The sequence below is a fragment of the Muntiacus reevesi genome, chromosome 21, assembly GCF_963930625.1.
Source record: "Muntiacus reevesi chromosome 21, mMunRee1.1, whole genome shotgun sequence".
Classification (NCBI taxonomy): Eukaryota; Metazoa; Chordata; class Mammalia; order Artiodactyla; family Cervidae; genus Muntiacus; species Muntiacus reevesi.
Window position 1 is genome coordinate 47,348,217 of NC_089269.1, and position 24,567 is coordinate 47,372,783.

Below are 24,567 nucleotides of genomic sequence, written 5' to 3' on the forward strand. Positions count from 1 at the left end.
AGAAATTTGCCTTATATCATATGGCAATTTGCCTTAGTCTGTCAAAGTCTAAAAGGTCCCTGTAGTCACAGCTATGGTTTTTCCAGTAGTCATGTATGGATGTGAGAGTTGGACTATAAAGAAAGCTGAGTGCCAAAGAACTGATGGTTTTGAAGAGCGGTGTTGGAGAAGACTCTTGAGAGTCCCTTGGACTGCAAGGAGATCCACCCAGCCAATCTTAAATGAAATCAGTCCTGAATATTCACTGGAAAGACTGATGCTGAAACTGAAGCTACAGTACTTTGATCCCCTGATGTGAAGAACTGACTCACTGGAAAAGACCCTGATACTGGAAAAGACTAAAGGCAGAAGGAGAGGAGGACAAGAGAGGATGAGACGGTTGGATGGCACCACCGACTCAACAGACATGAGTTTGACCAAGCTCTGAGAGTTGGTGATGGACAGGGAAGTCTGGTTTGCTGCCATCCATGGGGTCCCAAAAAGTTGAACATGACTGAGTGATTGAACTGAACTGATCTGATACAATTAGTCAGTAAGAAAGAGAGAATATTATCTGTCTCTTTGCTCACAAACTCATATTTTCCCCAATATTATAACTACTTTTTAGAGTTTTTTAGACTTTTTATACTTTTAAAGAGAAACTTTTTATACTTTACTATGTTGCAGTATTATGAATATTATATGATAAAATATAAAACACTTATCAAAATATCTCACAAATAGTAGGTCAAATTTTTAATTACCTCCCCTCTTTCTCACTAATCAGTTCTTTAATGCAACAGCTATTTATTGAGCTAGGTACAGTTCTAGAAGCCTGTTGATTCCAGGTTCAGAGCAGCTCAACCTTTCAAAGGGCTTCCCTTTAGTCTTTGGTTTTCCTTTAGTTCAATAATCTTTCAACTAACTCTATATAAATAGTCATGTAAATAAAGACCAATAACTTCTCTCATTACTCTCGAATTATGATTTATGAGAAAGAAAAGAAAAAGAAAGAGTCACATATTAAAAAAAGCCTGGGAAAATCTGTCAAGCTGATGTTCTGCCTTCCTGCTGAACTCTGAGTTACTTCAGGTGGTCAGAGCAGCATCTGGATTTTGTCTGAATTGAAAGAAGAATGAACAGTAGGGTTGCATTATGACCTAAAGTCCCAAAGCATCATGCTGTTTTCTTTTTCAATAGAAGCCAAATAATCGACATTCTTCATAGCACAGGGGTGCTATGGGTGGTGGTGTAACTATGAGTTATACCACGGGTGTAGTAACCATGAGTGGGTTGCCATGTCCTTCTCCGGGTATCTTCCTCACTCAGAACAAACCCACGTTCCTGCATTGCAGGTGGATTCTTTACCACTAAGCCACAAGGGAAGCCATATATATATACATATATATGTATATATGTATACATATATACATATACATGTGTGCACATCATGTATATAATATGTATATAATGTATATAATATATATATGCATACATCAAAGGTGTGTTTTCCAGGTATGAATTTTATTATCTGCCCAGAGACTTGTACATACCACAGAAAAGGATGTGACAACAAAAACAGATTTGCATAATCCTCATTCCATGGCCTCAATGACATGATAGAAAATCTCATTAATCTTTGTTGTTGCTGTTTTAATTTAATTTTTATTTTATATTAGAGTATAGATAACTTACAATGTTGTGTTAGTTTTAGGTGTACAGCAAAGTGATTCTATTATTATATATATATATATATATATATATATATATATATATATATATATCCATTCTTTTTTCAGATCTTTTCCCATGTAGGTTATTACAGAATATTGAGTAAAGTTCCCTGTGCTATACAGTAGGTCCTTGTCAAGTATTGATTTTATATACAGTAGTGTGTTTATGTTAATCTCAAACTCCTAATTTATCCCTCTTCTCTACCTTTCCCTTTTGGTAACCATAAGTTTGTTTTCAAAGTCTGTGAGTCTATTCTGTTCTGTAAGTAACAGAAAGAAAATTTCATTAATCTTTTTGTCTTCTTAATTTAGGACTGCTGTCACAGATTCCAGTGAAATGCTATGTGTCTTTATTGACAGTGAATGTGGCATCATCAAAGACTGTACATGAGATGACTGCCCTCTATAAAAGTATCTAGCCAGGTATAACATCTCATGGCTACTCAAAATAATGGGTACACCCTTCAATGGATGAAGTCAATATCATGGAAAATTTCCCTTTTTAAGACTGAAAAAATGTGGGTGATGCTTGTTCAAAATCCCCAAGTATGCCCCTTTTCCACCCTACTGTGCTTCGATAAGATTTTGAACAACTTGCTTTTTCCCTACTAAAATTGACTTGCCTAAACACTTGACCATAATCAACTTACCGCTTTTCTTTTTATAAAAGAAATAGTTGTATTATTTTTCACAGCACACTTAACAGTAGTTTCCCAAAGGACTGACAGTGAGTTTAGCATTAAATGTCCATTCAATTTATTTCATTGATGGGGATCATGTGAGAATTCAGCATAGATTCTTTTTTGGCACTTGATCTTGACATTCCAAAGTCATCAGCAAAGAAAATATTATGAAAACAACTGTTCTAATTCAAGACTCTTATTTAGATTCTTTAGGAAAATGTAACTCTGTCCATTTACCTTCATATACTATTTCTTTGGGACTTTTCAAATTTGTTTGTGTCAAAGGAAATACAAACCAGTGGGAAAATAATCAATGTTATTAGGATAATTAGATTTTCTCTGGTAGCTGTCAACTTATTGGACCACAATTTCAAGACTAAATTTACAATACATCACCAACAAGACAAGGATTTTAATTATTTAGTAGCTACTAATTATTAGTACTAGAAAGATAGCACAAAACAACAGTTTCATTACTGATGAGCCAACAGGAATCATTTTTACATTCAAAACACAAACTGTGAATTTAAATTATGCATCAGTTATTTCACAAATGAAATGAATGTTCTTTGTTCCTTAAATGGTAGAAGTGTCAATATTATAAAGCTTCATCTAACTAAGACATGTGTAACTAAGCTTTTAGAACTATAACCTTTTAATCCTTTAATGTGAAATGTCCTAAACTGACACAAATTATATCTCTTCCTTCAGGAACTATCAGACACAGAATTAACCAATGTGAAACACACATGATAAAGAGCAAATTTCTTTGACCTACTGGGAAACATAGATTTCAGATTTTTCATTTTTAAAAGCAACAAAATTTCATTTGAAAGAAATATTTAGCATGAATTTTTTAAACATTCTGTATTTTTCTGAAGAAGCTAAACCAAAAAGCTTTTTGTAAAATAATTTATTCACAAAAATTAGTATTTTAAAACACTTTCACATGCATATCTTTCTTTGTTCCTATCAATGATCCTCTCATTTTTGCTGAGAAATATTATTTTCTTCTTTCATAAATGTACTTTGCTTTTGGAAGTAGAATTTTGCAACTGTATAATTTATGAAAGTCTAAGGTTTTCTAAAATTTACATAAGCAAATAAAGAGATTTAGTGTGATTCATATCACTCCACCCAAAATTCAAATTATCCAAAGGAAATATATAAAAAATCAACTTTTAAGAATCAAAATATTATAGTTAAGGATATAGTTTGGCTTCTAAAGAGGATTTGGAAATCAATTTTCAATCCTTTGACCATTTTTCTGCAAGTACTTTAGTTCTGTTTTTGAAGGTTTAATTAGGTAACTTATTTGAATCACAAAATTCTATTATTAATAATTTTTTTATTTTAGTAAATATTCATTAAGCACCTCTCTGCATTTGGTGTTGTATTAGCACAAGGAAGTTCATATAGACTTTGTCATCAAAGCCTGTTCTATAACTGAAATATTAATTTTTCAGGCCACCAATTCACAATTAATATGAAGGACACTAAGAAAAATATTCCATATTTCTCTAATCCAGCAAGCAATCACGGGACAACTCATTTTAGATCCAAATTAGCTATCTTAATAAAATAGAGGCAATTATATTTCACAGCAATTTGAAGCACTTAACTATTAAAGAACAGGCATACATTTTTTCAGCATTTGAAGGTTAAGATCATTGTATTTGAAATAAAACAATCAGCAGTAACATGAAGACTATTTGAAGAATGAGAAAATATTTTGCCAGTTTTATTTTCAATTTTATTTTAGCAAATAAATAAATAAATAAGACTAAACTATTTGCAAGTTCACCTAGAACCCAGTTTCCCCAATAAGCATGTGTAAGGAGATCCAACCACTCCATCGTAAACCAAATCAGTCCTGAATATGCATTGGAAGGACTGATGTTGAAGCTGAAACTCCAATACTTTGGCCACCTGATATGAAGAACCGACTCATTGGAAAAGACTCTGATGCTGGGAAAGATTGAAGGCAGGAGGATGATTGAAGGGGATGATAGAGGATGAGATGGTTGGATGGCATCACCAACCCGATGGACATGAGTTTGAGCAAGCTCCAGGATTTGGTGATGGACAGGGAAGCCTGGTGTGCTGCAGTCCATGGGGTCGCAAAGAGTCGGACACGACTGAGCAACTGAACTGAATTGAACTGATGTTAGAATTAAGTATGAGATCAGATCCTCCAAAAGCTCACCCAAAAACTCTCTTGTGGGAAAAGGCAGTTGAACAATAAACCATAATATAAACTGAACACTGCTACTTGCATCTTTATTAAGAGCTTGTTTGAAATATGCACAATAACTATCCAGACATGAGAAATTTCAGTTTATTATTTTCTCTTTAAATGTAATTGTCATATAAGAGCTTCCCAGATCTTCCATTTGTACCGAGTCCTTGTAGTAATTTACAGAAAACATGCTCTTGAGAGTGCAAAACATCTGAAAGCTACCACAAAACACTGTTCATTGGGAAGAGGGTGGGGGTAGAAAGTGATATCAAGCTTTGCTATAAGAAATTGAAGAGACCTCAGATGCCTCCTGAAACAGTGATTTTCCAAGAAAGTTTTGACTAATAGAAAGTTTGAGAATCAAACAAACCTATTAAAAACAAATTATCTAAGAGTTCACCTGAGCAAACTGAATTGGTACACACACTTCAGGAGTTTTCTATTCAGACAATCTCCAGGTTTACTTTTGAGAAAATAATACATTTTGAGAAGTAAAACCCTACCTCTATAGGTAGGAAAACAGGAAAGCCAATTAAATAAATTAATTTGTCCAGGAAGAAGTGTAGATTCATATACATATATTAGCATATAGATGAAATGCAAAATGTGTTTAAGATATCAAATGGACCTGATTATATAGATATTCGGTTCAGTTCAGTTGAGTCACTCAGTCCTGTCCAATTATTTGCTACCCAATGGACTGCAGCACGCCAGGCCTCCCTGTCCATCACTAAATCCGGGAGCTTGCTCAAACTGGTCCATCGAGTTGGTGATGCCATCCAGCCATCTCATCCTCTTGTTGTCACATTCTGCTCCACCTTTTATGTTTCCCAGCATCAGGGTCTTTTCCAAGGAGTAAGTTCTTTGCATTAGGTGACCAAAGTATTGGAGGTTCAGCTTCAACATCAGTCCTTCCAATGAATATTCAGGACTGATTTCCTTTAGGATGGGCAGAATGGATCTCCTTGCAGTCCAAGGGATTCTCAAGAGTCTTCTCCAACACCACAGTTCAAAAACATCAATTCTTTAGCACTCAGCTTTCTTTATAGTCTAACTCCCACATCTATACATGACTACTGGAAAAACTATAGCATTGACTGATGGACATTTGTTGGCAAAGTAATGTTTCTGCTTTTTAATATGGTGCCTAGGTTGGTCATAGATTTTCTTCCAAAGAGCAAGTGTCTTTTAATTTCATGGCTGCAGTCACCATCTTCAGTAATTTTGAAGGCCCCAAAAATAAAGTCTCTCACTGTTTCCATCATTTCCCCATCTATATGCCATGAAGTAATGGGAACAGGTGCCATAATATTTGTTTTTTGAATGTTGAGTTGTAAGCCAACTTTTTCACTCTCCTCTTAGACTTTTTTCAAGAGACTCTTTAGTTCTTCTTTACTTTCTGCCATAAGTGTGATGTCATTTGCATATCTGAGGTTACTGATATTTCTCCTGGCAATCTGGATTCCAGCTTGTGCTTCATCCAGGCCAGCATTTCTCATGATGTACTCTGCATAAAACTGAAATAAACAGGCTGATAATATATAGCCTTGATGTACTCCTTTCCCAATTTGGTACCAGTCTGTTGTTCCATGTCCAGTTCTAACTGTTGCTCTTGACCGGCATACAAATTTCTCAGGAGGAAGGTCAGGTGATCTGGTATTCCCATTTCTTTAAGGATTTTCCATATTTTCTGTGATCTGCACAGTCAAAAGCTTTGGCCTAATCAATAAAGTGGAAGTAGATGTTTGTCTGGTATTTTCCTGCTTTTTTGATGATCCAAAGACTGTTGGCAATTTGATCACCAGTTCCTCTGCCTTTTCTAAATCCAACTTGAACATCTGGAATTCCATGTTTCACATACTGTTGAAGCCTGGCTTGGAGGATTTTTAGCATTACTTTGCTAGTGTGTGAGATGAGGACAATTGTGCAGTAGTTTGAGCATTCTTTGGCATTGCCTTTCTTGGGGATTGGAATGAAAACTGACCTTTTCCAGTCCTGTGACCACTGCTGAGTTTTCCAAATTTGCTGGCATATTGAGTGCAGCACTTTCACAGCATCATCTTTTAGGATTTGAAATAGCTCAGCTGGAATTCCATCACCTCCACTGACTTTGTTCCTAGTGATGCTTCCTAAAGCCCACTTGACTTCACATTCCAGGATGTCTGGCTCTAGGTGGGTGAGCACACCATTGTGATTATGTGGGTTGTGAAGATCTCTTTTGTACAGGTCTTCTGTGCGTTCTTGCCCCCTCTTCTTAATATCTACTGCTTATGTTAGGTCCATACCATTTACTGTCCTTTATTGAGCCCATCTTTGTGTGAAATGTTCCCTTGGTATCTCTAACTTTCTTGAAGAAATCTCTAGTCTTTTCCATTCTATTTTTTTCCCTCTATTTCTTTGCACTGATCATTGAAGGCTTTCTTATCTCTCCTTGCTATTCTTTGGAACTCTGCATTCAAATGGGTATATCTTTCCTTTTCTCCTTTGCTTTTGGTTTCTCTTCTTTTCAGAGCTATTTGTAAGGCCTCCTCAGACAGCCATTTTGCTTTTTGGCATCTCTTTTTCTTAGGGATGGTCCTGCTCCCTGTCTCCTGTACAATGTCACAAACCTCCATCCATAGTTCATCAGGCATTCTGTCTATCAGATCTAGTCCCATATATCTATTTCTCACTTCCACTGTATAAGAGTAAGGGATTTGACTTAGGTCATACGTGAATGGTCTAGTAGTTTTCTCTACTTTTTCAATTTACATCTGAACTTGGCAATAAGGAGTTCATGATCAGAGCCACGGTCAGCTCCCAGTCTTGTTTTAGCTGACTGTGTAGAGCTTCTCCATCTTTGGTTGCAAAGAATATAATCCATCTGATTTCAGTGTTAACCATCTGGTGATGTCCATGTGTAGAGTCTTCTCTTGTGTTGTTGGAAGGGGGTGTTTGCTATGACCAGTGCATTCTAGTTAAATGTCCTAGTTAAAATGGTCTAAATCTGCTTAATAGCCTCTGTACGTGCATGCTAAGTTGCTTCAGTCATGTCTGACTCTTCAACTCTATGGATTGTAGCCCACCAGGCTCCTCTGTCCATGGGGATTCTCCAGGCAAGAATATTGAAGTGGGTGGCCATTTCCTTCACCAGGGTTCTTCCCAACCCAGGGATCAAACTCGCATCTCTTATGTCTCCTATGCAGGCTCTTTACCACTTGTGCCACCTGGGCAGAGCTTCCAGTGACCCTGTAATTACATAACCTCAGGTTGCTTTTCTTTTTAATTTGTATTTCACATTAGAAAGTATTCCTTTCTACTGACCATTGGCAAAACCCAAGGAATTTTATCCTTGATGATCAGGGCATGGTCACAGACTCATTAGTCAAATGATTTCCAGATAGTTAAATTGAAAAAAATAAAAACAAAAACCTTCATTTTCTATTTTGGTTTTCATTATTTAGTTTGTTTGAACTTTCCATGGCATTTGCCCTCCTAACCAAGGCCAACTTATCAGGGGAAAAGACCTAACCTGAACTTTACTCCCACTCTTGCCCACTTCAATCTCCCTGCCTAGACTAAGAGGGGGGAAATACAGAGTCTTCAGGGGTCAGAACTGCAATTAAACTTTTGTGTAACTCTATGGCCAATGAAGACAGTAAGGGGTGCATACTAAAGAAATATTATGATGTTAGTTTTGAGACACAAGTCCACTGAAATACTGAGATTTAATTATAAGATTATAGAATGATTCCTTTCCCCTAAATGTTATCATCACACCAATAAGGGTCCAGTATAATAGTGGATCACAGCAGAAAGAGCTACAAGACATAGACTCTCTCTGAAGGGCATTTAGAAATTCCAAAGCCAAGAGGAAACCAACCTACTTGTCCTTATCTGTCCCCGACTACAACAAATACCTAACTCAGTCCAACCCCTAATCAAATTAATACAAATTCTCACACTAAAGACCTCTGGCCTCAATTCCCAGTACCCAATAAATATATCTGACTTTCAACAGCAAAAAACTACAAGGCATGCTGAAAGGTAAGAAGAAACACACTTAGAGAAAATCAATCATTAAAATGAGTCGTATATGATAAAGATATTGGAATTAATAGGCTGAGAATTTAACAATCTAGAGATATGATATTATGTTTTTTCCATTTATTCTATTAATATATTGATTTCTGTTCATGGTTTTCTAATGGTAAGGTTTTCTTGCATTCTTCAAATAAAGCTTGGTTGTGATATATTCTCTATTCCACGTCTTACTAGGTTAAATTTTCTTATATATTCTTAAGAACATGTGCAAATGAGAAATACTAGCCTGTACTCCCTGATAATGATAATATATTTTTTATTTTGAAATATTGTTGATTTCAAAATTCATAACAATATTCCCTCTTTCCTTGTTCTCTAGAACAATGTTTAGAATTCACCAGTGGAATTGTCTGGCCTTAAATTGGTATTTGGGGAAGATTTTTAATCACAGGTTTAATTTCTATATGAGAGAACTATTCATATTTTTTTCCTCTTGGGTCAAGTTTTATAAATTTAACTTATTACTATAATATATGTTGAGTTCAAGATAGATGATTTTGCTTTTATTTTAGATCTTTTATTTTATAAGGTATTTTGAATATACCCAAAAGAAGAAAGAAGAAATACTTCAAAAAACATTATAGATTTAACAATTGTTAATATTTTGATATAATTCTTTCATGTCTATTTTCTCAAGAGTGTTAAAATAATTTACTGCAAGTTAAAGTTTTTCCCTATTATTTTATTTGAAATTAACATGATAATTTTTAAGAAAAAATGAATTAAAAAAATAAACTAAAATGTGATTGTCATCACAGAACCTCTTCAACCTTTAAACATAGAATTTCTTTGTATGGCTGGTAAAGAAAAAGATGCATATTGACTATAATGATGAGGAGGAGAGTGATAAAGGAGAAGAAAAGAAAAAGAAAGAGAAGAAAGAGGTAAGGGAAAGAAGAAAAGAACATGAAGAAAGAAAAAGATAACTATGAAACAAAATATATTGGTAAATTGCTTAGCTATAAGAAGAAAATGTTGCCATGGTTGATGATTGAACTAATGCAATTTAATGTGATTAAAAAATTAAAGTTTAAAACATGTTTAAGTGACTTCCTTGGTCATCAAGTGACTAAGCCTCTGAGATCCCAATGCAGGGGGCCCAGATTCATTTCCTGGTCAGGAATTAGATCCTACAAGTAAGAGTTCCAATACCACAGCTAAGGAACCCACTTCCCACAAGGAAGATCAAAGATCCTATGTGCTACAACTATGTCCCAGAGAAAGCAAATATATAAATATTAAAATAAAACACATTTACTATGCCAGAAAAAGTTTATTGTTAGACAGTAGAAAGGCAAAGGCTTGCAAGATTAGAATGACTCTTCATCCTATAGAGCAGAAGAATCCCTCAGAACATCACTAATCAAATACCAACATCTAGTTCATCAAGTTTTCTTCACATTAATGTCAAAAGCCAGGAGGTCCAAAGGTTCATCATCAAGACAGGATAAATGAAGCATGCAGGCAATGGAAAAAAGTTTTCTAGATGAATCAGAGTCTCACAGAAGGCCAAGTCCACAAACTGTAAATCTTCAAATTCTTATTCAGTAGAAGCCAGAAGACCAACATCTTCTATAGTAACATGGGCGGTAGCAGCCGTATCCGTATCCTCCATAACCACAGCCGTAGCCCAGCCTGCGGAAGCCGCCACATCCATAGCCATAGCCATAGCCACATCCCAGGCCTCCAAAGCCTTTGTAGCCATAGCCCAGGCCTTTGCAGGAGATGCCGTAGTAGCTCATGGTATCAGGATGGTGTTTGACTTGCTGCTGCAGATCAGCTTTGTGACTGTGACTACAGAGGAGCATTTATACAATATATGCTGGTGGGTGTGGAAAGCCACACCTCTAAATAGCACCCAACAGAACACACTATTTGAAAACTGTCTTAACTATCTGGCTTCCTAACTTGAAACCATGCTTTCCACTTGTTTGAGCCACTCCTTATTTAAAAGCTATGTGACACATTTTATTTCCTGCTTTATTTGAATTCCTAGTGAAAATTATTTCACTGCTAATAAGATACTATTGTGTTTATATCTGCTTATTTGTTTGGGTTTCTGAGTTTCATAAACAAACGTCCATAAACAAACGTCTATAGCTTTCAGTCTTCCCCACACTGCATCACATGAGATTGCATTTACCCTGTAATTGTCCCCTTCCCTTTGCCATTCCATGACTGTTGACTCCTTTCTAAGCCATGGGTGTTATTTTTCTTCTCCCAAGAATTCTCATTAATTGAACCATAATTTTCCCCTGAAATAGCCGCCCAATGAAAAATTACATTCAACTGACATATGTCTTAAAACAAAGCTTTAAAGTCAGCTGAGAACCACATTTAGCAGTGCAATGCTATTTAATTTTTAAAAGAGCCACAGATTGACGTCAAAGGAATTTCTCAAGCATCATGTTTCATGCAGAGTAAATGTGCTTGGCAGATACCACTGAAAATTGCTTAAGAAGAGTTCCTCCTAAGTTGTTGTATAGGGAACCCAGGTCTGTGCTCTGTGATGACCTAGAAGGGTGGAATTGGGCTGGGAGGAAGGAAAACTCAAGAAGGAGGGGTATGTGTACACAAATGGTTGATTCACTTCATTGTACAGCAGAAACTATCACAACCCTGTAAAGCAATTATCCTTCAATTAAAAAAATAAAAACAAGCAATAAAAAAGGAGTTCCTCTTAATCACTATAAGTGGCTCCCTACCCACTATAAGAACACTATTCTTATTCCAGATACTAAATTCCATATTGTCATAAATTTCATATTATCATAAGATGGCAACATTTCAGAATTCAGAAAAAACTTGAGGCACCATTTATTCGTGTCTTTTACTACTTTTTTTAGCCCATGAGGAAACTGAAACTAAGATGAACGGAATTATGCAACAATGATCTTTAGTAATTGTCGAGAACTAAAATCTTAGTTCATCAGGTAAATTTGAAATTTCCACAATACAGGTTAAGCAGTTTTACTCTCCCATAGTGTGCAGCTACCTTATATTTTGGTTTATTCCCACTATCATTAGAAATAAATGCAAGTGACCTAAAACCAATTAGCCTTGTATATTCAACTATGTCGTCCCACTTTCCTAAAAAAGCACAAAATAACTGAGTATTCAAAAAGAGTATTGATGATTTTTGAACTTCATTTATATTTATTATGCAAGTTTCCCTACCAATTAAGAATGCAATGTGATTAGGTACTCTGTATCAGGTGCCATATATATGTGTGTGTGTGTGTGTGTGTGTGTGTGTGTGTGTGTATGTGTGTGTGTGTATAGATAAATAGATGGATCTTTGCAAACTACAAATTGAAGAGAATTATTGGTGATAAAGAATTGCTCTGTTTTAATCTACTTTAGTTAGAAGAATTTAGTCATTTTGCCTTATCTTCAGTAACAGCAGTTCTCATAAGATTTAATGTGGGGATTACATTCTATCTTCTCTACTTTGACTCCTTAAATGGAAGCAAAGCTCCAGCCATAAGTTTTTTTTTTAATTTTTATTTTTTTATTTTATTTTTATTTTTCAGTGGGTTTTGTCATACATTGATATGAATCAGCCATAGAGTTAGTGCTCGGGTCTGGTGGGCTGGGAAGACCCAGCCATAAGTTTTGTTTGTACATGAAGCACCAAGTTATCTGCCACCTCTTCTCATTCTCAGCCAACACTACTTCCTACCTAGAACAGCAAGGACAAGACTCCCATTCATTCTATGACACTTGCTTTTCTTCCTGTAGAAAGACACTCTTTTCAGTCTTTTATTTTTCTGAGATACTACTGCACATACATCTTGAGATTTTGGCACACATGAATGATAAGGACTCCTTTATTTCTTAGAACAATTCTTTATTTTCTCTTTCATCTACATATAAATTTAAATTATATTTACATAAAAGTCAGTCTTATTTCATGGTTTTGAAACAGCTGTGAGAAAAACAAACACACTATAATGGGTAAAGAGAAAATCCAATTCCCTCAAAATGTCTTTCAACTCAACAGACTCTGGATGTCCAACAATTTGTCAAGGTTAAAATACATAAACTTTCCTGTTCTTATCATTGTACCTCCAATAATTGCAAAGTACGTGCAGGAAGTTGTGGACAGTGTGAAAACTGCCACAGAACATTTTCTATGGCTATTCAGTAAAAGGAATTTTCTGGGAGAGCTCTCCATGAAGAGTACATGAGTAAACACACTGACGGGGAAATAATCAGACAGGGTCGTTCTAGGCCGTGCGTGTCATCTGTAATTTTATTTTAAAAGTAAACAATGATTTGAAGACAATATTTAATAGGCAGTGGGTTTCCCAGCTGGCTCAGTGGTAAAGAATTTGCCTGCCAAGCAAGAGATGCAGGTTGGATCCTTGGGTTGGAAAGATCCCCTGGAGAAGTAAATGGCAGCCCAGCCCAGTATTGTTGCCTGGGAAATCACATGGACAGAGGAGCCTGGTGGGCAACAGTCCATGGCATCTCAAAAAGAGTCAGACATGACTAAGTGACTAAACAACAACAACAATGAGCAATTGATCAGGTCCAGGCACTATCTGAAATTCTTTATATGTATTGGACTCAAACTCATAGTACTATTACTACCCTGCTTAATTATCTGCATAAAGTCATGGAACTAATTGATAACTGAGAGTAGTTTCAAAGCCAGTTTCCTGGCTCCAGAACCTGTGTTTTTTAATGTGCTATGTGTCTGGCAACACACTTCAATATTCTTGCCTGGGGAATTCTGTGGATAGAGGAGCCTGGTGGGCTACAGTCCATGGGGTCGTAAAGAGTCAGACACAAATGAGTGATTTTCACTTTACTTCATGTGGTCCAAACAGGATACTGTCTCTATTATCAAGTCAGGGCAAAGTTGATTGGTTTTCAGAAAAAGCACAACTCCAGAGAAAAGTATTGAACTTTAAACAAGAATTACTTAAACTACTTAAGAAAAATAGAATTGCTTTTTAAAGAAATTAAAAATAAATGTTTTATTAATAAATATTTTGTTCTAAATCTACTTACGTTAATAAAACAAATCATGCTACTCATAATTTAACCTTTCTTAATTCTACAGAAACCCCATCATGAGTATTAATTAATGTAATATTGGTATTTAGAAATATCTAAAGGAGTTGTTGGACTTTCCTGGTGGCTCAGACAGTAAAGAATCTGCCTGCAAAGCAGGAGACCTGGGTTCAATCTCTGGGTCAGGAATATTCCCTGGCAAAGGGAGTGGCTATATCTCTTTGCAGTCCAGAGTATTCAGAGAATACTCTGAATGAGTATTCTCATTCAGAGAATCCCACGGACAGAGGAACCTGGCAGGCTAGAGTCGTGGGGTCACAAAGAGTCAGACATGACTGAGCAACTAACACTTTTACTTTTTTTTCACACAAGAAAGTTATTAGCTATTGAAGGCAGCCTGAACAACCTTTTAAGAGTATATCCATTCAGCAAATATTTACCTAGTGATTACTACATTTGAGGCACTAATATATTCAGGCAAAAAAGGAAAGCTAGCCTATGAACTTCATGGAGACTACATTCTAGCATAGGATGAGATATTAAATCATTGGTATACAAGTTCACTTCAGTTCAGTTCAGTCTCTCAGTCGTGTCCGACTCTTTGTGACCCCATGAACTGCAGCACGCCAGGCCTGCCTGTCCATCACCAACACCCAGAGTCCACCCAAACCCATGTCCATTGAGTCGGTGATGCCATCCAACCATCTCATCCTCTGTCGTCCCCTTCTCCTCCTGCCTCCAACCCCTCCCAGCATCAGGGCCTTTTCCAGTGAGGCCCTTCAACTCTTCACATGAGGTGGCCAAAGTATTGGAGTTTCAACTTCAACATCAGTCCTTCCAATGAACACCCAGGACTGATCTCCTTTAGGATGGACTGGATGGATCTCTTTGCAGTCCAAGGGACTCTCAAGAGTCTTCGCCAACACCACAGCTCAAAAGCATCAATTCTCCAGTGCTCAGTTTCTTTATAGTCCAACTCTCACATCCATACATGACCACTGGAAAAACCATAGCCTTGAATAGACGGACTTTTGTTGACAAAGTAATGTCAACAAATTTTTTAAATGCTGTCTATGTCGGTCATAACTTTCCTTCCAAGGAATAATCATCTTTTAGTATACAAGTAACATATAACAGAAAGATTTTCTGTGAAAAATAAAAAATAAAATAGAGAGTTCTATTTGGAGGTCTGGTTAGTGGTCTTGCCAGTGGTATAATCTGAAAGATAATCACGGGATATTGATTTGTTGGAAGACTGAGCCACTGTCCTTTAGCTAAACATCTACAGAGCACTGTGTGATTCCATATTTGTATTTCTACTTCTCCATTCCCTCGAGAACATCTTGCTTTTTCATTGTTATTTCTTAGTATTTTCAAATGATTTGACATAAACACAATGCTTTGTTTCTGTTAATCAGAAACTTATATTGCTTCATCTTTCTGCACTTGAAAATTGTATTCTTTTTTATCTATGTTTTCTATTTTAATGTGATATTTTGATAGTTTTTGTTATTTTCCTTCTTTATTGATCTTCTCTTCAAAATGTCAGTGGAGTTTATACTAAAAACACACTTCTCTCTTTGGTTTCTTATTGCATCTCATGAAATTGTAAATTGTTCCTCTAGAAACATTTACTGAGTGCCCAATATGGCTCAGACACAGGTTATACCTTTTGTATACATCAGTAAATAAGTTACCCTTACTCTCTGCTGCAAAGAATACCAGTTGCAACTTTCCAATTGTCACCTCTTTGGTTATTCTTTTTTCCTTCATAAAATCCACAGTATTTTAGGAACTTCTATGTCTATGAATAGATTAATATTATAAGGAGTTTCATGTCTTACTACTGGCTGAAAAAATTATTTCTCACATACATATACACTATATTTAAAGAAAAAAATTATATTAATAAACACAAGTAGTGAAATATATTGGGCTTCCCAGGTGGCTCAGTGGTAAAGAATCCACCTTCAAATGCAGAAGACACAGGTTCAGTCCCTGGTCCTGAAAGATCCCCTGGAGAGGGAAATGGCAACCCACTCCAGTATTCTTGCCTGGGACAGAGGAATTTGGTGTGCTACATTCCATGGGGTCTCAAAAGGGTCAGACATGACTTAGTGACTAAACAAAAGCAAGTGAAATATATTAGTAAATCAGTTATTTTGGATTTATCTGCAGCTGAGAAAAAAAAAAGTCATCACCTCGAAAAACTCTGAGGCTTGTATGACAAATGTGTTGCCTCTCATCTAAACTGAATGCTTAGCTCTGCCCATGAAACTGTCTTTATTGGACCTTTCCCCCATGACAGCAGTCATACCCAGCATCTGACTTTCTTTCAGAGCAACTTCTCACTCTCCTCTTCTCTTCCTCTGGTTCATTCCCACTTGATTTCATTGAGCAAGCTGCCACCATCAGGCAGCAACTCTGGCACCTCCTCACTTTCTTTCTCTTCAGCACACTTACTTGCTTTGAAAATTATTTCAAATTCAGTATGTGAAAAAATTTTATATACAAAGACAAAAAGTATCAATCATCTCCCCTTGCACCCACCATGTGCTTAATTTTCCCCCTTTTCCTTACATGTTTTATCCTAGCACACAGCTTCGAAAATCACCAGCTATCTAAGCCAGAAACTGGATTTATACCTAAGTCAAGCTTCTTTTTCTGCTTCCTCCAAATTCAAGTTATTTTCATTCTTTCATTCAATAAATAATGGAGAACATTTACCTAGTTACTTTGGCAAAACAGCAGTAAAAAGAAAAACAAATCCCTCAACCACAACGGGCTAATGTTTTACTGGGGGAGATAGACCATAAACAAATACAGACTTCACTGAGTCATTCATCAAATATTTACTGAATGACTACTTTGTGCTCAATAATTTATTTTTAGGCACTGGGTTTATTTCACAGTGGTAAATAAAGTTGACAAAAGCTCTGTATTCCTGAAGGTTACATTTTATTGGGGAAGAGGGCAAATGACTAATCAAGCAGGCTGTCAATCAAAACAATATGCTCCATAATGACATAAGAACAAAATATAAAGCAGAGGGGGAGACAGGCAATGGGCTATGACCAACAGGGGACTTGAAATTGTATATGGATTGATAGGGAAGGCTCATCCTAAATCAGGGTTTTTTAAGTGAAGACTGGAAAGATGAGGGACTTGGTGGTCCAATGGTTAAGACTTCACCTTCCAAAGAGGCAGTTGCTAGTTTGATCCCTGATCAGGGGGCTAAGATCCCACATGCCTCATAGCCAATAAGCCAAACCAAAACAAAACAAAAGGAAGCAGAAACAATATTGTGATAAATTCAATAAAGATTTTTTTTTTTAATGGTCCACATCAGGGGGGAAAAAAAAAGAAAACATTTCAAAAAAAGGACTATAAAGATGAGAACATGAGGCATGTAGCTACCTGGAGGAAGAGTGTGGCAGGCAGATGAAACTAAAAGCACTCTTAAGAGCTCTGTTTAAGTCGTCATTTTACACAAATACCTAAAGAGATCATAGCAGGGCTTCGTGTTTGCTATGAGTCAGGCAGGAAGTGGTTGTTCAAGGTTGTATGAGACCATCCCTTGGTTAGGCAGAATGTGAAGATGGACCCCGAAACCATCCCCCGTACTGGTGCACACACCCTGCACTGCTCCAGTGCTACCAATATAGTGGGTCTTACACCTGTGATTAGGGGCTTCCCTGGTGGCTCAGTGGTAAAGAACCCACCTTCGAATGCAGGAGTCCCAGGAGATGCAGGTTTGACCCCTGAGATGGGACGATCCCCTGGAGGTGAAAATGGCAACCCACTCCAGTATTCTTGTCTGGAAAACCCCATACACAGAGGAGCCTGGCAGGCTACAGTCTATGGGGTCACAAAGAGTCAGGCAAAACTGAGCGACCAACACTCTCACTTTTTATGTTCAGACTACCTGCCCAGTAGTCACTCACTGTTTAGGGACTGAGCATGCACCCCTGTGATTCGGCTATTTCATATGACAAGGTTAAGAAATGGAGATCATCTGGATGGGCCTAATCTAGTCACAGGAGCCCTATAAAAGTAGAGTTGGCTCTAGAGGAATAAGTCATAGGCTCAGATTTGACTAGGATTTGACATAAGATTTGACCTGTCTTTGCTGGCTTGAAGGTGGAGGGGGCCATGTGGCAAGGCATGTAAGTGACATCTAGTTATTGAGAGTAGCCCCCAGCTGACAGTCAGTATGGAAACGCAGCTCAATCATACAAACTTAGGAGCTAGTTGACACTAGTATGAGCTTGGGAGCATTCTTCTCCAGATCCCCCAGACAAGCACTCAGCCAGCCAATGCCCTATTTCACCTATAGGATATCTGAGCAGAGAACTTAGTGACGCCTTGACTGACTTCTGATCCACAAAAATGAGAATAAAGAAATAGTGCTGTTTTAACTTGATATGTTTATGCTGGCTTGTTAAGCAACCATAGAAAATTAATACAGTAACTTTAACATTTTTATCCTGAAAGCTCTTCACACCCAAATAACTAAAATTAAATCATAGCTATAGTCCTAAACTTCATCATATAAATTTTGTCACACATAAATTCAGAAGGGATTCAAAAAGAATTTAATATCATGGTAAATTTGGAATATTATGTATATTATTATAAATCTCAAAAGTAAATGTATTAGAGGCTGAGCTTTATGATGTTTTAACATGGGTGCAAAATCAGTGATCAATGCAAAGAAATAGAGGAAAATAATAGAATGGGAAAGACTAGAGGTCTCTTCAAGAAAATTAGAGATACAAAGGGAATATTTCATGCAAAGATGGGCACAATAAAGGACAAAAATGGTATGGACCTAACAGAAGCAGAAGATATTAAGAAAAGGTGGCAAGAATATACAGAAGAGCTATACAAAGAAGATCATCATGATGCAGATAACCACAATGGTGTGATCTCTCACCCAGAGCCAGACAACCTGGAAAGCGAAGTCAAGTGGGACTTAGGAAGCAGCAGTGTGAACAAAGCTAGTGGAGGTGATGGAATTCCAGTTGAGCTCTTTCAAATCCTAAAAGATGATGCTATACTCAATGTGCCAGCAAATTTGGAAAACTCCGTAGTGGCCACAGGACTGGAAAAGGTCAGTTTTCATTCCAATTCCAAAGAAAGGCAGTGCCAAAAATTGTTCAAACTACCACACAATTGCACTCATCTCACAAACTAGCAAAGTAATGCTCAAAATCCTTCAAGCCATGCTTCAATGGTATGTGAACCAAGAACTTCCAGATGATCAAGCTAGATTTAGAAAAGGCAGAGGAACCAGCGATCAAATTGTCAACATCCATTGGATCATCAAAAAAGCAAGAAAGTACTAGAAAAACATCTACTTCCACTTTATTGATTATGCCAAAGCCTTTGGCTGTGTGGACTACAACAAACTGTAGAAAGTTTTTAAAGAGATGGGAATACCAGACCACCTTACCTGGCTCCTGAGAAGTGTGTATGCAGGTCAAGAAATAACAGTTAGAACTGGACATGGTATAACAGACTGGTTCCAAGTCGGGAAAGGAGTACATCAAGGCTGTATAATGTCACCCTGCTTATTTAATTTATATGCAGAGTACATGTAAAATGCTGGCCTGGATGAAGCACAAGCTTCAAGAATGCTGGGAGAAATATCAATAACCTAAGATAGACAGATGACACCACCCTTATGGCAGAAAGCGAAGAAGAACTAAGGAGCCTCTTAATGAAAGTGAAAAAGTAGAGTGAAAAAGCTGACTTAAAACTCAACATTCAAAAAATGAAGATCATGACATCTGGCCCCATCACATCATGGCAAATGGATGGGGAAACACAGGAGACAGTGAGAGACTTTATTTTGGGGGGCTCCAAAATCACTGCAGTTAAATCACTGAAGTTAAAAGATGCCTGCTCTTTGGAAGAAAAGCTATGACCACCCTAGATAGCATATTGAAAAGCAGAGACATTACTTTGCAAACAAAGGTCCATCTAATCAAAGCTGTGGTTTTTCCAGTGGTCATGTATGGATGTGAGAGTTGGACCATAAAGAAAGCTGAGTGCCAAAGAACTGATACGTTTGAACTGTGATGTTAAAGAAAGCTCTTGAGAGTCCCTTGGACTGCAAGAAGATCCATCCAGTCCATCCTAAAGGAAATCAGTCCTGAATGCTCATTGGAAGGACTGATGCTGAAGCTGAAACTCCAATACTTTGGCCATCTGATGCGAAGAGCTGACTCATTTGAAAAGACCCTGATGCTGGAAAAAATTTAGGGCAGGAGAAGAAGGGGACGACAGAGGATGAGATGGTTGGATGGCATCACTGATTTGATGGACATAAGTTTGAGGAAGCTGCAGGAGTTGGTGATGGACAGGGAGGCCTGGAATGCTGCATTCCATGCGGCAGCAAAGAATCAATCACGACTGAGCAACTGAACTGAACTGAACAAAACCGGTACTGCCTTAATGCCACATTCCATCTGTCATATTTCAAAAAGAACACTGTTCCTTATCCAAAGAAAGTTTTCTTCTCTGCATGTATCAGTAAACAAAAGTTAAACAATTTGCATTTTAGTTCTGGTTATGTCACTTAATGTGACATTTGATATTATGTTGAAATTTATTTTGAGAACTAATATCAAAATGATGATGTAATTCAAAAAACTATTGTCAATAGTAATGAAGAAAACACACAAGAAAGTGAACTGAAAAGAATACAACATCCTTTACTAAATAAAAATATCCTTTTTTTAATTTAAAAAGATGGTAACAACAACCCTATATGCAAAACAGAAAAAGAGACACAGATGTACAGAAGAGACTTTTGGACTCTGGGAAAAGGTTAGGGTGGGATGTTCTGAGAGAAGAGCATTGAAACATGTATACTATCAAGGGTGAAACAGATCACCAGCCCAGGTTGGATGCATGAGACAAGTACTCAGGGCTGGTGCACTGGGAAGACCCAGAGGGATGGGATGGAGAGGGAGGCGGGAGGGGGGATCAGGATGGGGAACACATGTAAATCCATGGCTGATTCATGTCAGCATATGGCAAAAACCACTACAATATTGTAAAGTAATTAGCCTCCAACTAATAAAAATAAATGGAAAAAAAAAATAAAAGTTAAATAAATAAATAATAATATCCTTAAAGTAATATTTCAGTTAAGGAGAATCCAGTGAAAGCCTAAAGCAATATATTTCTGATTAAAATCTATGACCATCAAAATAACACCTTTCTGGTACAACTGGTTCTAGAATTTTAATCTTCTTTAAACTTATAATGGTATAAACCAGGTCACTGATTCTGCTAAGTTATCTCTCCTATTCCCTCTTGTAGCCATTCCTATGTAACATATACCATTATTTTTTATGATGGTTATCACCTATGACATTAGAAGAACTTCCCAGACAATCTAACTCCACCTTCCAATTTCTAGTTTCTAAATGAATGTCTATTGGAATTGTTGAATAGAAGTACATGTCTACTGGAGAAACCTACATCTAGATATTGTTGAATAAAAGTACATGTCTACTGGAGAAACCTGCATCTAGATATGGTTGTGGGGAAACAAGCTGTCAAATGTAATTAGTTCAGTTCAGTTCAGTCGCTCAGTCGTGTCCGACTCTGCAACCTCATGAATCACAGAACGCCAGACCTCCATGTCCATCACCAACTCCCGGAGTTTTCTCAAACCTATGTCCATCAAGTTGGTGATGCCATCCAACCATCTCATCCTCTGTCGTCCTCTTCTCCTCCTGTCAAAAGTAATCAGGCTAACACAAATGCTATGCACCAACACGCTGTAAATCCTCTCTTCTTGTTTATTTCCTTAATATTAATATCAGGCAATATCATTTTGGGGGATCTTTTATTGACAACACAGCTTGATTAAATGTTCCACCTATGGCATCTAATCACTCCCAAATATATAAATTTTTCTTAAAGCTTAACACAGAGAATTGTAACTATATATTTATTATCTGAATTTCCATCTGACTTGTAAATTCATAAAGTTCCCAGGAACCTACTTTATGTCTTTCTACCTCTGGTATTTAGTACTGATTGAGCACATAGTGATGATAATGACTTTTAGGTGGATAGTTGAATAAATGCATGATTACATCTGTCATGGGAGTTTCCAGTATGGCATCAACAAATACCGTAAAACTTATTAAGGTGAATGTTCTTGTTGACACAATTAGCAGACTTTTCTCTTAGATGTCCAAGTCTAGATCATCTAAGAATGTTTTGAATTGTAGACTAATGTATAATTATTTTATACAGTTCATAGAAACTTTGGTGGCCCCTTAAACTCATACTGCATGTGATATGCTGTGTCTTATGTCTAATATTTGTCACCAGTGCCTGTTCCTACTATTTTATGAGCCAGCAGCTGAAGGCAGGCATTATCAACATTTTTTCTTAAGCAGAAATATTGATTTATGTCATGACCATCCCATGTTCTTGAAATAAATTAAATGTAGCATTTTCAGGGTTTTCATACTTTTCTCTGGATTTCCTGTACCCTGTCTTTGGTTGGTTTGGTTTATAGAATCCAAAGCTAAGAATGCTTCTGTCATAAATTAATATACAAATAGGTTGACTTATTTTGCAGTTATAGATTGAATGCAGTAGTCTTTCAAGAGACATCATTCATTCAAAAATATCTTAAAAGAACTTTCTTTCTGACAACTGAAAAATAAACTGCTTCAGAGTGATAATAGAGTGCCATCCAATCTCCATTTTTGCTGAGTTTTCTTATCATTGAAGCAGGTTGAATAAAAGGTGAAGGCAAAATCTGGAGACACAAAGAATAGATAAACACAACAGCCTAGGACAATGCAGGCAGTTCTGGAAGTCTTGGAGCAGAAATGATGCTTAATACACACACACACACACACACACACACACACACACTCACGCACACCATACACTGGAACTCTGGCTCTACAAACCAAATTACATAAGTGTAATAGGAGGAAAGGGGGTAACAGAGAATGAGATGGTTGGATGGCATCACCAACTCAATAGACATGAGTTTGAGCAAACTCTAGGAGATAGTGAAGGGCAGGGGATCCTGGAGCTCTGCAGTTCATGGGATCGTGGCAGAGTCGGACACAACTTAGCAACTAAACAACAACACATTTGTCTGATTATCAAGGGAGTAAACCCAAGGTTAGACATTTTAAGGGGCAAAGTTCTACAGTATGATGGGTGTCTCTTTGGGCACTCCATATAAGAACTTGCTGAGTCATGTATCCAATAACAGTTTAGAGCAATGGGTATCTGACAGCAAGGATGATAGCTTACCAATTGCTGTGTGATTCTGAAGGCTGTTTGCACATCTTCAGTTATTGTTTAGGGGCTTCCTAGGTGGCACAGTGGTAAAGAATCCACCTACCAATGCAGAAGCCCCAAGAGATGTGGTTTCAATCCCCAGGTCAGGAGAGTAGGAAATGGCAACTCACTCCAGTATGCTTGCCTGGAAAATGCCACAGATAGAGAAGTCTGGCAGGCTATGGCCTACGGGGTCACAAAGAGTCAGACACAACTGAGTACATATGCTTCTAACTATTTAAATGAAGCCAAAAAAAAAAAAAAAAAAAAAAAAAAAAAAAAAAAAAAACAGCCTCAGTAGGAGAAATCCATTAAGAACACAGATTCCAACCATACAACAGAGTTGGGTCCTGCTTGGAAACAGTAAAAGACAGCAGGACGTTGAGTACCATCCTGGCAAAGGGCGTAGTAACTTTGCATATTGGTCTCACTGTGAAGATATGAGGCTGGTAAGAACAGCAGCAGCTGTGTCCATATACTTTTAACAAAATGTGAAAAGAATTGCTGGACAATCCCTCTACCTTCATGATCACACGGAATTGCAGGCACAGCACCACCATTGGAGCTTCCGTGATGAACACACACACACACACACACACTGCCCACAGACTCACGCATAAATTCACACTCAATGCCCGTACATACAGACATCATATTTATGAGGGACAGACAACCAGGACACATTTAAAATACCAGACAAAGCAAATTTAATGAAAATAAATTTTCACGGATCTCACATGAACAATTCAGAATGAGAGCTCTGCCAAAATGTATGTCCAAGGGGTGACTCGTTACCCAAACTCTAAATCCATCCACCCCTCCCCCATGGCCCAAATTAGAATTGCAAGTTCAGGTGATTTTTATCCCATCAGTCCTGGTAAACTTAAATCTGAAGATCTATCAAAGTGACCTGGGATTGGCTCATCATAATTTCATCAGAGAGAAGCACCAATGGAATGAAGTGTCCAGACAGCAGAATCTAGAAGAGGAAAATTGGTTGATGGGTCTCAGTCACGTGTAACATCGAGAGCAAGGTTTCTCAGTAGAAGCTAGAGGACCAGTATCTTCCATAGTAACATGGGCGGTAGCAGCCATATCCATAGCCACCATAGCCAGCACCATAGCCGCAGCCCAGACCTCGGAAGGAGCCATAGCCACAGCCATAGTTCCAGCCCAGACCACCAAGGCCATAGCCCAGGCCACCATAGTAGTTTCCGTAGTAATAGCTCATCTTGTCGAGTGTTGAAGATGTAGAAGAGAGCAAAGCCTTTGCTTGCAAAATATGAACTGCCCTGTTCCCTTGAGGCCTTTTATACACCGGTGTAGTAGGTGTGGCGAACCAAAAGCCATTGTGCCTTGCATTTTAACAGCTAATTTGCATGAAAACATCATTTAACATTGTGTTCATTTAGAGGAGAGGCACCCACACCCATTAATGCTGGAATTCCTTTACTGCTGCCTCTTAAATTCCTGAAGGTATACCATATACTTTTAG

At 37.4% G+C, this 24,567-nt stretch overlaps 1 protein-coding gene across 1 annotated transcript; it reads right to left on the reverse strand.

Annotated features, from left to right (window-relative positions):
- Positions 1–24,111: 24,111 nt before the first annotated feature.
- On the reverse strand, positions 24,112–24,303 carry LOC136152255 (keratin-associated protein 20-2-like). Its single transcript, XM_065913441.1, has one exon. The coding sequence runs from the start codon at positions 24,301–24,303 to the stop codon at positions 24,112–24,114; it is 192 nt and encodes a 63-aa protein (XP_065769513.1).
- Between the last annotated feature and the right edge of the window lie 264 nt (positions 24,304–24,567).

Bases quoted from the DNA above. Each gene is read 5' to 3' on its own strand.
- LOC136152255 (XM_065913441.1), bottom strand. From the start codon at position 24,303: ATGAGCTATTACTACGGAAACTACTATGGTGGCCTGGGCTATGGCCTT.